General features: G+C 42.0%; 1 protein-coding gene across 2 annotated transcripts; it reads left to right on the top strand.

Annotated features, from left to right (window-relative positions):
• The first annotated feature begins 506 nt into the window (after positions 1 to 506).
• On the top strand, positions 507 to 13,977 carry si:ch211-225b11.4 (thyroid adenoma-associated protein homolog). Of its 2 annotated transcripts, none has more exons than XM_034692126.1 (31): positions 507 to 722; positions 815 to 995; positions 1,083 to 1,169; positions 1,253 to 1,280; positions 1,377 to 1,525; positions 1,617 to 1,739; positions 1,830 to 1,950; positions 2,036 to 2,181; positions 2,259 to 2,343; positions 2,418 to 2,554; positions 2,653 to 2,850; positions 3,949 to 4,663; positions 5,133 to 5,285; positions 5,457 to 5,566; positions 5,666 to 5,826; positions 5,918 to 6,087; positions 6,190 to 6,354; positions 6,444 to 6,592; positions 6,698 to 6,835; positions 6,925 to 7,029; positions 7,128 to 7,328; positions 7,410 to 7,560; positions 7,889 to 8,141; positions 8,899 to 9,135; positions 9,219 to 9,423; positions 9,722 to 9,910; positions 10,553 to 10,812; positions 10,899 to 11,057; positions 11,142 to 11,408; positions 11,491 to 11,693; positions 11,788 to 13,977. In XM_034692126.1, exons 1-31 carry the CDS (start codon positions 601 to 603, stop codon positions 12,030 to 12,032), a joined length of 5,613 nt encoding a protein of 1,870 aa, XP_034548017.1. In that variant the 5' UTR covers positions 507 to 600; the 3' UTR covers positions 12,033 to 13,977. The 2 variants fall into 2 exon arrangements, with proteins under 2 accessions (XP_034548017.1, XP_034548016.1); XM_034692125.1 differs by having other exon boundaries at positions 11,785 to 13,977.
• The last annotated feature ends 153 nt before the right edge of the window (positions 13,978 to 14,130 follow it).

Raw genomic sequence — 14,130 nt, 5'->3', positions numbered from 1 at the left:
GAACTATAGCTGGCTATAGAATTTCAGGGTTTCTGAAGAGATAAGTTTTTCATATCTAATTTCATTGCCATTGATTAATAAGGGTTTGTACAGAAGAGGATTAGGGCCACAGAAAAAGAAAATGTTTAGGTCATTTTTTTTTAATTATTATTATTAATATTCTGAGAAAAAAAGTCAGAATTCTGACTTTAATCTCAGAATTCTGACTCTTTTCCCAGAATTCTGACATACATCTCAGATTTCTGACTTTAATCTCAGATTTCTGACTTTTCCCCCAGAACTATGACTTTTTTTTTCTCAGAATAATAATAATAATAAAAAATAAATTTACCTTTTTTTCAGTGGCCCTAATCCTCTTCCGTATGATTGTAACTGATTGTTATTCAGAGAATTAAAACTTAATATGCCCCAAAATAAAAAGATTAAATACCTAAAATCTAAAATCTTAAAACCTACCACCAGATGGCAGCTTGTCACAAGAACTCACAACTACTGCTGGTTAGGAGTAGTAGAAAAAGAGTTTTGTCACGTGACCAGTGGTCCAGCGTGTTGCCGATGTGTCAAACAACATAGAAGTGTAGTCACTTTAGTCCTAAGGAAATGTTGTCGTTTGGAGAGCTGATGACAAGACTGCAGGACTGTGTCATCTCAGAGGACCAAACATCTGAAGAGGTCAGCCAAACTCTCAAGTTGTTCATCGGGAAACTGTCTGAAGCTTCCAGGTTGGTACCTCTAACCTCAACACGCTCAGTTAACACTTGTCACACATATGATGAGGTAACCCAATGAATGTCAATTCCGCATGTATGCACAGGAATAGTATTAAAAGATGCAAGGAGCGCTGTTTAGAGGAGGCAGTCCAGCTCTTGAGACACATTTCAGAGGAACAGCTTCACGCTTTAGAAGAGAGCCAACTCCAGCTTCTCGTCAGGCTGCTGCTCTCTCTGCAGCTCGAGATGATCAACATCTCCACAGCCTGTCGTAAAGTGGACCAGGTCAGCCCAACACTATATCTGTTCGCTGTAAAAAGTAAAAAAATAAATACATGTAAATCTCACTGAAATGTCTTATTTGGATTGCAGATGTTGCTACAGTTGGTAAAGGTGAACCACAACTTGGTTTTCAAAGAAACTGAACACTGCTTACACAACATATTCCATACTGAGCAGGTGAGGAGCTCTCAGGTCACTGATGTTCCTCATATATTTGCTTAAAAGCACAACATTTAAATATCACCATGTCTTCTTTTCAGATGTTGTGCTTTGAAGATCTACAGACAGGTTGGTGATGGCTAAACTTGATATCTTGATAAATATATGTGTATTTTCTACTTTTGTTCCCAACAACAACAACACCTATTTTCCCTCCTTTTACAGCCTGTATGTTCCTGGAGGACAGCACTGTTGGTCGTGAGGTGTGGATAGAGTCTCGCATGTCCTTCCTGAATAAAGTGTCTGAGTTATTTGTGGCTGTGTTGCAACAAGAATCCCTGAGAGATGGACAGCTGTGTTATCTGGCTGTCAAGGTACATGAGTTACCATTCGTTTCTTGAATCAGTCCATTGCACTTATTGAAGCCTTGTAGTGTGATTCCCTTCTACTGATCTGTCTCTGCAGGTGTGCTTGCAAATATTTCAGCTGTTGTCCAGTGAAGTGGCTCCTTTAGTATGGGAAAAGGAGCACGTTTGCCCAGCAGTGCAGAACATCCTGCAGGCTCTTATGGACATCATACTCGGACAGGTTTCCTATTGTTCCAGAAGTTATTCAGAAAACAGGAACCTGTTTGTTCACTGCGTTTTATTCCATGAGTTATTGTGTCTTCTCTTGCAGTGCAGCAACAGGGACACGCGTCTTTTGGCGGGCACTGCTGTGGCCATGCTGATCAACTCAGCGCCAGAGAGCAGAGCTTGTGCAGCTGCTGCCTGGAGTCTGTTACAAGTCTCAAACTCTGGTAGGTAAACAACAATACTGCAAAAGACACCCCAAAAAGATCATAAATGCTCTAGATACTGAAGTTGTTACCCCTTCTCCCTCAGAGCCCTGGCTTCTGAGTGTCGGTGCTCTTCAGGTTCACTGCAAGCCTGCTGGGAAGGACCGAGTGGACAGGCTGGTTGTCTGCAGGGGTCTCCTGACCTGCTGTCGACCTCCTATCCACCTCAGTTCACATGAGGATACGACAGAAGTAAATCTAGTTAAAGCTCATATCACAAACATGTTATACTTTTCTTGTGTCTGCTCTTATCATGTTCTTTTTTTCAGACGTGTTTACTACTGAAAGGTTTGTTCCCCCTTGTCTACACTTTATGTGAGGAAAAGCTGGATTGCCACTACTTTGCCTTTGAAGGTGAGTAATGTGCATGTGGTTCATTCATGAGCTTAAGTTTTCAAATCCACTACAAACATGACATGTTATTGCAGTATTGACACTATGGCTGAAGAAGGTTAAAGAATGTCTGGCTGAAATCTGGAAAATGATGGGTGCTCCACTTCTGCATGATGACAGCAGCCTACTCCAAAAGCTCATTCACGTCATCTGGACCAATGCAGAAAGTCCAGTGAGTCAAAATCACATTTTTTTATTACAGTTAGAAAAAAGAATGCAAATATACATGAAAGTTAAAGGGCATAAATTGATTCTACTGTATATTGACAGGTGGAAGGTGTGTCAGAGTCTGTGCGCACTGCCTTTGGTCTTCTGTTGGACCTCTATGATATGGATTGTGAGCACTTCTGTGACACAAAGAAGACTCTTTATTTGACTCTTCTTGAGAGAATGATCAAACTACCATGGGAAGCCAAAGCCAAATATCATCGCTTGTGTGCTCTACTGCCATACCTGGGGACTGACATGGTGAGGGTCAAAGGTCATACAGTGATAACAGGGCCTGTAACCAAACCCAAAACGGTAGCTGGGCAGTATTAGTCACAAGCTAAGTCACTATGCTAACAAGAGCTTGAGTAAAACTGAACTGGGGATCACTTATGCTGTAGGTTTTGGTCATCAGATCGTGTTTACTTTTCCTATGACACATAATAATAATAATAATAATAATAATAATAATTATAATTATAATAATGATAATAATAATACATTTTATTTATAAAAGCACTTTTAAAGTTTCTCTAAGACACTTTACAAGAAAATAAATAATACAATAGAAAAGTAAAGGAAAATAGTGCAACCAAAACAAAACAAGATGAAACAAAACAAAAACAAAAACAAAAAAAATCAATTATAGGTTAAAAGTCTTTGTAAATAGGTGGGTTTTGAGTCCCGATTTGAAGTTTGTGAGTGAGGGAGAGAATCTGAGGTGTTGGGGGAGAGAGTTCCAGAGGGTGGGGGCAGCTACAGAGAAGGCCCTATCCCCCTACGTTCGGTGCTTGGGTTTGGTGAGAGGGGTAAGGAGGTTTGCATTGGTGGAGCGGAGGTTGAGGGAGGGATTGTATGGCTGCAGAAGGTCAGTGAGGTAGGAGGGAGCTAGGTTATGGGGGGCTTTGTAGGTGAGGAGGAGGAACATGGTTTGTTGTGGGATTGAGGGACAGCTGTTTGCCAACTCCTTGGCACACAGGGTGCTAGGAAGGATGTGTTTGATTTATTGTTCTAATCCTGCCAAAATGGTCAAATGACTCTTCGAATTTGGTTTGTATTGAGCAAAGGCTTATATTTAAGTCTAAAGTAAAATATATATAATAATATTTCAGAGAATCTCAGATAATAATCTGGAGAACGAATTAAAATATAAAACCAGAGGTTAAATATGGACAGTGGAAAACCCATACCTCACAAATAATCTCCCTGTCACTTCCAAGTGCAAAATCAACCCTTACTTGATATCTTTTGGGGGATTTCCCTTGATTTAAAAAAACTAAATTCAGCAGGCCTTTATGTTAATAATTTTGTACTGTTGCCATTATGATGACTTTGATATATGTTTCCTTTATAAATCAGGTGCTGGATCAATACGCAGAATTACCTAGTCATATCCTGAAGTGCCTGTCAGCCAATCATCTGTCACCGTGCGGCTCAGAGCTCTACTGGTGTCTGATCCAACAGCAGAGGCGAGAGCTTTGTAAAGCCTCACACACGGAGCTGGATCTGGCCAATCAGTGGGCGAGGCGTTGGCAGTCTGTCATCCATGAGGCTCTGACATCTGATGTGGCTCTTCTCCAGAACAACAGCTCGACATACTTATTACCCTGCACCTTTCAGGTCTTCCCCTCTGCTGTGGATCCCCTTCTGGGTTCATTGGACCCATTCACCCCTGGTCACCTCTACGCCTGGGCCTGCATCCTGAGCTCCTACCGAGCTGTGACTGGAGGCTTTCCCTGGGTTCTGCAGGGGACCTCAACTTTTCAGACCCTTAAGTTAGCTCTCGGATCTGCAGATGACAAAGTCCGCCTCGCTGCTCTCAACCTCCTCTGTTGCAGCCCAAAGACAAAAGACACTCCAACTGCAGAGGAGATGTCAATAATGAGGAGGTTTATCCCTCAAAACCTCAACTGCGAGTCCTCACCTTTTCGTCAACATTTTCAGGCTGGATTAAAGAAGTTTCTGGTTCGTATCAGAGACGGTTGTTTGGCATATATCAAAGGACAGAAGAGCAAAAAGAAAGGAGATACCAAAGACTCAGAGACGACAGAGGATGCACTGGGGCAGGGAATAGGTGAGATAACCTACAGCTCTTTTTTTTTAAAACCACAACAACAGACTGCTCACCTGTACTGCCTTACATACATTTATAACTCTGCACTTGTTTGCTTTATTATTTGCTATACTAACTGTGTCTAAAGTATGCATGCCTCATTTGTTACATTTTCCGTTTTCTCTTTTTGTGGTACACCGATTGGTTGTCAACTGCTGATTTTTTTGTTTAAACTCATCATTTTTTTAGTATAAGTTTCTTCCTAAGAATGGTTTCTGAATCACGCTCTTTGTGTTTTACAATCAGTACCTTTACAAAAAATTTAATAGCTTAAAATAAGAATGTTACACATCAAGGGGATCAATCTCAAGAAGCTGGACACTAAAAAAAATATAAATGAATATATCCAGCCTGATATTATCTGCCTTTATAGCATTACTTATCTTTTATTTTGTCAATTTTCTTCTCATTAATTCTGTTTACCATGTAGGGTTTGTGGAATGGTTGGGTCAGCTCCCATACAGCTATCTAGCACCTGGACACAGCTATCAGAGGAAAAAGACTGTGTTGTTGTTGCTGTCTGCGGTTCTGGAGACCTGCACAGACAGCTGGAGCCCAGACAAGAAGAAAGGACAACCTCCAGGTCAGATTTAAAAACCAATGACTGGAAGATATGGGCCAAAAAAAGCCTATTAATTACATGTAATATTATCCTATGCTAGCACTGTGGACTTTCTCTCAAATGATTGATTTTCTTTTATATTCTTTGATGTGATTCTGGCTTTTTATGAGCTTCATGAAATCCTTTCTGCAGCCAATATGGGGTCTCTGATTGGCTGTGCCCGACAAAGAGGACAGTGGGATTTTTTATGCAGGACAAAACAGCTGGTCCTCATCGGCTGTTTAGAAGATTCTACAAATGAGGTAGGGTCGCCTTACCTTGCCCCATGCTTGGTTTATATAACTCAAGCCTGATTTTGATGTTGAAGATTTTTACAGGATAGATGATATTTTTTTTTACAGATTCGGGAACTCTCAGCTGGGTTATTGTTGAGATTCTTCCCACCCAGTTTTCCAGATGACATCGCTGCGGTGTTACTCATGAGGACCAGACAGCTCCTGTGCAGCCCTCGAGTGCAGGAGGGTCAGATGGGAGCACTGATGATGAAAGTTGCTATTTACAAGTAAGCCTTCTCCCCTTAAGATCATCATTCAGAATTATGCCTTCTGTAGATCCAAAGGGTGACTGGTTGTCACTTGTTGTTAAACCTGTAGATCAAAAGAGCCTCCTGAGGACTGCAGGCTGAACAGTGACATTTCCATCGGCAGTGGAAGTATCCCCAAGACCTCCAGCATGATTGAATTCCTGGTGACAGAGCTGGAAGAGCATTATCTGACAGCCAAAGCTGACATGATGCTTGCTGCCAGAACGAAGCCCATACATGGTGATTCTTTTAGATCAACACCTCTGACACCCATAATAACGGATGTTTAACCCTCAAACATGTTGTTCAGCTCTTTAAATCTTGTCATTAATTATTCTCCAGGTGTTCTAAGCGCTCTTCAGAGGTGTTTGCTTGAGGCGCCAAGCCGTGTATATGACTTACTCGGCCACAGTCTAACCATGAAGGTGCTGGTCCTGGTGGAGAACATCTCTCTGCTCCTGCTGGGCATTCTGTACGGAGACCTGGACGCTCCTGCCAATGAAAAGGGTAGATACTACACTACATTTGGGGACGAGGTACACAACACTTCAGATTTATCTATGAACCACTCAGTGATTGGCTGTCTTCTGTCATAGATGCCCCGCCTTCTTTTTATGACATGGGGAATGCCATCAGCTCTCTGGTAGCCCAGGCATCTGGAGGAGGCCAAGTGAACGGGGAGGAGGTTGTGTTGCTGTCTGAAGAGCACAGCCTTATTCTCTCATGCTGCTGGGTCTCACTCAAAGTAAAATAGACACATCTTTAAATGATTTTAATATTTAGTTAGCTGACACTTGACACTCACCATAGTTCTTCCCTCACTTACATACTTTTGTATTTTTTCTATCAGGAAATAGGAATCTTTTTAGGCACTCTGGTGGAGAAAATTTTAGCCGGATCCAAACCTGACCAGTGCCCTCTAACAAAAGAGGATCTGATGAGAGCATCCAAAGTATTTAAGAATATTCTTCTCAAATGCCGCCACTGGGTAATATTTATAAATCCATTTTGAAGCTCTTAGTCTAAGTTACCACAACTCTCAAGTTCTTTTCTCAACAAAATACTTCTTGTCACCAGGGGGCAGTAGAGGGATGCTGTGTGGGCTTCACCAGGTTCTGTGCCTCTCTGTTTAGCAGCAGTAATGCTGAGCTGAGGGAAATCCCAGCTCACATGTTGAAACAAGTGAGTGTTGACCCATGCTTTTGTGTTTTTGTTATATGTTTGTGAATACACCTGCTGTACTAGTTCACAGATGTATGTCCTCTCTTATATCTGTCTAGGGTTTGCAGGTTTTGCGTTCCCCTCGCTTGACATCTGTGACCCGGCGGGCTGCAGGGCTGCCAATGCTCATCCTGTGTGTTTTGTCAGCAGAGGAAGCCACTAAATCGAGACCTCTGTTAGCTCACAGTATGCAAACCTTACTGGAGACGGCAAAAACCCCTGTGCCTGAGAACTGGGACCAAACATTGGACCTGCCACAGGTTTGTTAACATGGTAACAAGAAACAAAAGAGTGTTTCTATAATGGCAAATGTACTCACTTGGTTGTTTCTATCCTTGCAGGTGTGTGCAGTTCACACTCTGCAGGCTCTGGTGCGGGGTTCAGGTCTGGGTGCTGCTGTCCTTCAGTTTGCTCCATCAGTTGCTATCCTGTCTCTTACTCTGCTGAGCTCTGCCTGCTGGGCCATGAGGAATGCTGCTCTGCAGCTTTACAGTAAGACATTGACAAATTTGTTTCAGGCTTTAATTTGAAGAACTGCATTACAATGACAGTTCATCTTTGAATCTGTCTTTGGTTATTTGTGACTGTAAAAGCTAAACTATCACTGTGGGCATCTGTTGTCTGAACTGCTTTCTGGTTACTTTTCCTGTGTGCTCTTTTTTATTTTTTTATTATTGTAATATTATTACTATTGACACTAACTCATTCATTGAAGTAGTTGCAATGAAGTTACAGTAATTTTCTTTTACTTAATTGACTTTCTGATTGAACTTAAATCAATTCTTCTGATCCTACAGTCATTAAAAGAGTCTTTGTCCAGGTTCTCTGTGCTCCCGTATGCTCGGTCAGCGGCCCAGCGGTGAGGAGGGGGTGTCTGCCCAGCATGGCTTGTCCCCCCTCGCCTTCTTCATCCACTACCCTGAGCTCCAGACATTCCTCCTGGGCGAGCTGAGGGGGGCGGCCCGAGACCTCCAGGGTCCTTCTAATGAGGCCAGGCTACACCTCCAACCATCACTCTACCCTGTCCTCACTCTGTTAGCTCAACTCCAGCCTGGTGTCCAAGACTCAACAGAGTAATTACTACCATTTACTCACCAGTATTTAGTCATTATGGACAAATTATATTTTCTGTTCAGTTTTGCTTGGTAACAATGAACTTAGCTGATAAATGAGTGGTTGTGGTGTTTGATTCAAAGTGACACGAACCCAATCATGACAATGTGGTTGAGGATCATTGAAATACAAATGAATACAAGGGAATAGTTTGACATTTTGGAGACATGATCATTCACTTTCCTGCTAAGAGTATGATAAGAGGAGCAAGATCAATCCAGTGTGTTTTAGCTGAGCATAAGCCTGACAGCAGAGGGCAAACAGCTCGCCTGGCTGTTTGCAAAAGTTTCAAAATCTACCATGTTATATTCACACTGCAAATCTGCTTCGTGTGTAAAAATGGTCCAACACATTACCCTAATTAAACAGTTATATTGTCATTATGACTAGTTTATTTACACACAGATAAACAAACAAGATATAGTGTGGTAATATATCAGCCGTTGCGGTGCTGGCATGTGGATTATGTTACCTTTGGCAGAGCTTGTTGTTTACCCCTATTTCAGGTCTTATTCTGCCAGCAGAAGCTTTGTATTTAGTGGGTAAACTTAAAAGTGTCATCAATCTTCTTATGTAAGACAGAGCGCAAGATGCTGAGTAATGTTGTATTTATACAGAGCAGTTAGGAATAACTAAGATCTGTTCATCGCTGATGCTCAACACTGGAATAATTTGACCATGTGATTGTCATTTCTCTTTCTTTTTTTTTCATGCCAGAACTCTTTCAGACTTCCTGCCTCCTTTACTCCAGCTGTCCGCCAGCCCCATTTACAGTGTGAGAGTGATAGCTTCGAAGGCATTGGTTGCCATGACTCCCCCCTCAGAGTACATGACCATTCTCAACAAACTGGCCGCTCAGTTGTACGGTCCACGAGAGCACATCTGCCACAACCGTCTCCACGGACAGCTGCTGCAGATCAAAGCTGTTTTAGACCGAGCTCTCAACACACACAGGTGAGACTAGAAAGATAACTTTTATCCATTCATCAGACACTGTGAGGATTTATTTTAATATCATGCTGTGTTTCTGCTTTCAGTGCCACCTCAGCTGACTTGTGTGAAGTGCTGAGCAATGTGGATGCCTCTGTGTGGTTGGTGACTGAAGCTCAGCGCTGCCCCCCAGTGAGAGCAGCCTACCTTGAGGTGGTGGACTCACTAAGAGAATTCTTCTGTGAGACCTTCCTGTCAAAACTCAGTGAAACTCTCATTTATGACCTCCAGAAACCTCAACAGCAGCTACAGGTGCATCACACACACATACATAAAAGACATATGAGGTAGACATTTCAGTCTGTTGTTCTCTTTTAGTTCTAATATGGATTTAAATAGATTAGGAGTCTGTCATCCAGAAATGCTCAAGATTGTATAGTTCCGTAAAATATGGCTTAGAATTATATTCAAACTTATTTTTCAGAACATTGTATACTTATAAGGAAAAAGTTATGGGAAATATAACTCAGACAAGGGCTGTAAACCCCATGATTCCTCCTATGCTAAGCATGTATTTTTTCTCATGCTTTGTTTACGTCCTCTCTCACAGGTCGGGCTGTCATCCTTCCATCATCAAGTCGTCCACTTCTTGTGTGCCGATCCAAAGTGGGCATGTGAGATCTGGGATAGCTTCCCTGCACTGAGCCCCGATCTGAGGCTCTCATTGGTCACATTAGTGGTGGATGGGTGGTATTCGCAGCAAACCAGCTTAAAAGAGGTGATGCAGAGGGTGCTGCAGGTGAGACATGAGCTGCTCCCCAGACTTCAGAGTGAAGAAGACAACCTTTCCACAAAAACCTGTCCAGCAGCTTTCAGTATGATAACCTGTTTAGAGCACAATGGGGAGAAACCAAGGAAGCAGAGATGGGCTTAACTATAATTCAATCTCAGGCTGAGATCTGTCTGGAGATCTTTACACTCCCTGTGATATAGCAAAGGGAGTATTTATAAGCAGTTTTGTAGACTCCGGTTCAGTCTGTCATTTTATTACCTGCTGTTCATGGAGGTCATTTAGATAAGCTCTCCAGTATCTTACTTGATTTAGACCACAAATAGTTGTGTTAATCACCTCTCTTTAAAACAGTCTAGATACTACTGTTTATATAGTCTAGTTATTTAAATAAATGGGTGTCTATGCCTTTATTATGTCGTTCAATTTGAAAACCCTTTTTTATGTCATTCTCAAAACATACTCAAACATACTTTTCTTTCCATTTTTATCAAGTTTTTAATTTTTTTGTGTAATGCATGAATTCAAATTGTTCATCCCCTAAGTGATGCCCAGTGAGACTGAGTTAGGGCTTACCTGTCTGGCATTTAAAAGCACATTGATTATCTGACAAGCCAATTAAAGGACTCTACTTATCCTCCTTATCCCCAGACAAACCTGAGGAGGGCATTGTTGAGTCAAAATGTGGAATACCGCAAAACCTACCTCACAGCCCTGGTGGCAGTAACAGTTGGAAGTGATTCTACTTCACCCCAACATCTTCCTCAGTCAGCCCTGCTGGAGGAACCAGTCACGCCTGAGTGTCTGGATTTGTTGCTCAATGATCTGGAGGAACAGCGTGGGGGGCCAGAGTTTTTGTCCCAGGCTCTGTGTGCTGCAAGTCTGCTGCTTTCCCAGCTATCAGACTCAAGGTGTTATATATTTTGATGTAATTTCTAACAACTTCTTGACACTTCTAGCTGCAGCTCTGTTATTTATTTTCTTTTATGCACTTCAGTCTAAAGATATCCATGCTCCAGCGCTGGTGTAATGTCCTGGAAATCCAGCGGTCCCCAGACGCCCCTGAAGTGCTCAGGTTAGCGTGTGCTGAAGCTCTGTGTGTGGCTGTTGATTCACTACTGAGGGAAAACAGCACCCCGCCTGTCATCATGATCAGGTACGAAGAAAGTCAAATACAGTTGTCAATCAAAGGAAACACCCTGACGAGCACAAATTAAAAAGTTGAATGTTTCTGCTTCAGGTTGATCAGCACAGGTCTGTACTTGCTGCAGGACCAAAACCAGCAGGTGAGGATGAAAGCAGCTTGTTTTGCCTCCAACATGCACCATGTGAAAAGAGGTGAACCCAGGAGGAGTGTCTACGTGATGCAGGTGAACCAGGCTTTGCCGCTCCTACTGGACCTTCTACTTGAAGATTTCTGGGATACCACCATCACACTAGATGTGCTGCTGTGTCACCTGCCTCAGTCTGACCTCAGATCTGTGCTGAACGAGGCCTCAGAGACAGCGTATGTCACCTGTTACTCATGAACAAATGAAACAACCCTGATTGAAATTTGCTTTAACAGTGATTGTTGCTCTCTCACTCAGGTGTTCCAGCCTGTACGAGCAGGATGAGGCCAATGTGTTCTCGGAGCCCTCTGTCATGTCTGCACATGTGTTGCCTTACCTGCTGCAGATGGCTGAAAAATACTCAGAATCGTCTGCTTTGGCGCAGAGCCTAACTGCATGGGCAGAAGATAATGCTGCACAGGTGCTAGACAGCCTGTGTTTCTGTAAAGAGATCCAGCCAGGTAACACATGTTCCTGTCACTCCTAATAAGAGACTCATATGTGACATCTTGATCTTCTGTGTAACAATGCCATTCTTTGTTCCTTTTCTAGCAGAGACTCTGACTTCTGAATGGTTGGCTCTCCTAAGAGAGCCTAACTTCCACAACACCCTGTCCGGCCTGCTCTCCAGGGCTATCATTCTCCTCCAGCTTTCAAAAACATCAGATGATGTGCAACACTTATGTGATTCTTCATCGTTACACAGGAGTCTGCAGGAAGTTTGCAGCCTTCTCAGTCAGAATGGTATCCACTTTCCTGCCACTTTAACAGCTACTGTTGCTGGAGAGCTGCTACTGTGACAGCCTTTTACTGCACAGCACATTGACTGAGCACAGTCGGATGAAATTACCTCTGGATATTTCAAGAATGCTTGTGACATCTTCAAGTGCAGCTTTATTCTTGAATGAATATCTCAACTGCTGATGCTGCAGTACACTGGCACTTGGTAGGCTGGCTTGGTTATGTAAGAGCTGAGAGGCTGCAGTCAGATGTGTCTGTCATCATATTACCTAAACAGAGAAGAGACCTACTGGTGGAGTGCCAATGCATTCACACCAGAGTTCATACAAATTCACAACCATAAAACTTGCAGAAGCATTATTCATTTTTAGAATAATGCTTTTTAATGCAGAGGTACAGACGCCCAAAAGGCACAGGTCTGTTTTTATGATCATCTTCGCTAAAAGCATTATCACCCACTCTCACTTCCACATCGGTTGTTTGTCACGTCTTAGCTGCAGCAGTAACACATTTCACACTGATGCAGTGATGTAATCCAACAGCATCAGGAGATCTGGCTGCTTGGTGCTCAACAGGGGAATATAGTGTATTTTAATGCTCCATTAGAGGCAATCTAACTGGGTGAGGATCCATTTTCAGACCACATGTGGGCTGAAGATGATGACTGATGGGGAGCTGACCGTTGCTCTGCAACGGAGTGCACACTACAACAGTCTTACATCATCTGATAGCTCTCTGCTTTTGTTTGAGATGGGCGTCTCTCAGTATTCGACAAACACTTCATGAAAGAGTTTTATACATACTATGGTTCACCATTTTAAGCTCTTAATTAAATGTACATGAAAGGTTTTGTTGTTGTATCCTCAAAGCTTTTCCACAATCCTAAGAACATGTTCTCTCAAAGATGACCAGTTGATCAACATATTACTTTGCTACTGGAAGAGTCACAGTTTATAACTTTTACACTCATCCACAAACCTCATATGTTAGTATTAGGCTCCTTTATTTCTGTGATGGTTACCACTGTTTGCATCAAGCGTTGTGCTCATGCTCTAATCTAGATTATTCAACAGCTATGAAATCAATCTTATGTTAATGATTCAGACATAAAGCTTATGAAGTTTGTTTCTTTATAATGTACAACTGAATTAACTCCTTGTGTGCCTCTATTAAATTTACACACTTCAAAAATGTCACAATTCGTCCCTCTGGTGTTGCAGCTCTTCCTGCATCAGAAAATGTTGAGAAAAACAGGAATCATAGATAACGAGTTATAGACAAACCTTGAACCCTCTTTATAAAAATTCTGGCAAAAACAAGAAACCTTACTTGAGAGCCTCATTGCACCAACACCTTACAATGTAAATAGTGGCTTGAACTTCACTCCACTTTGAATCAAAAGAAAGAGAAACGTGACTTAAGGTCAGTACAGAACTTATCAGCATGCTGGGAAAAAATGCATGATTTTAAAGGGAAGACAAAAGTCATTGTTGTATCTATTCAGATTATGCAAGAACACTGAGTTCAAGTTGCGTCTTCTGCCTCAACCTTGGGAACAATGTCTGTCAAGTCAGTACAAAAACAAGGCTGGGTATTTCCTGAAGGTTGAGTTTGTGTAAAACTTGTGAAAATGACCATCTGCTATTGTTACTGAGATTGCTGAGGCTCTGTGCTCTCTTAAAGCCTGCATCCTGCTTATTAAAGGATTAACTATGGCAACAGGGAACAAGGCCAAGTAGGTACAAACCACTTTTACTTTCACTGTGTGTATGCATGCATACAGACTGTGTGCACTAGTAGGAGCTGAAAGAGTGTTTTCCACTGATTCATCATGCCCCCATTAAAGGCTACCTCTGTAGGTTCAAAATGTCCAACTTACATGTTTTTACAAATGTCTAGATGCATGAAATGCTTTTTGATTTTTTTTTTCCAATTTAACTATATTTTTTATCATTAAACAAAATGGTTAATTCTAAATACAATAAAGAAAATATAATAAGTTAACTACTGATATTTTTTTTTCTACACGAGTAGTGCCACTCAGTGACAAAGTGAAGCCTGTTTAAGAGTTTATAACGGAGGGAAAGCAAACTAATTTTGAGCAGCTCATCCTTGAAGAGACACCTAACATTAGCACAAATTTATATTATGGAGGTC

This window comes from Notolabrus celidotus, chromosome 9 (assembly GCF_009762535.1).
Source record: "Notolabrus celidotus isolate fNotCel1 chromosome 9, fNotCel1.pri, whole genome shotgun sequence".
In the NCBI taxonomy this organism is placed as follows: Eukaryota; Metazoa; Chordata; class Actinopteri; order Labriformes; family Labridae; genus Notolabrus; species Notolabrus celidotus.
The sequence above is the reverse complement of the archived record's forward strand: the minus strand, read 5'-3'. Positions and strand labels throughout refer to the sequence as shown.

Bases quoted from the DNA above. Each gene is read 5' to 3' on its own strand.
- si:ch211-225b11.4 (XM_034692125.1), top strand. From the start codon at position 601: ATGTTGTCGTTTGGAGAGCTGATGACAAGACTGCAGGACTGTGTCATC. The intron at 6,355-6,443 runs GTAGATACTACA...CTTCTGTCATAG, and splicing joins CGCTCCTGCCAATGAAAAGG to ATGCCCCGCCTTCTTTTTAT. The intron at 9,911-10,552 runs GTGAGACATGAG...CCTTATCCCCAG, and splicing joins TGATGCAGAGGGTGCTGCAG to ACAAACCTGAGGAGGGCATT.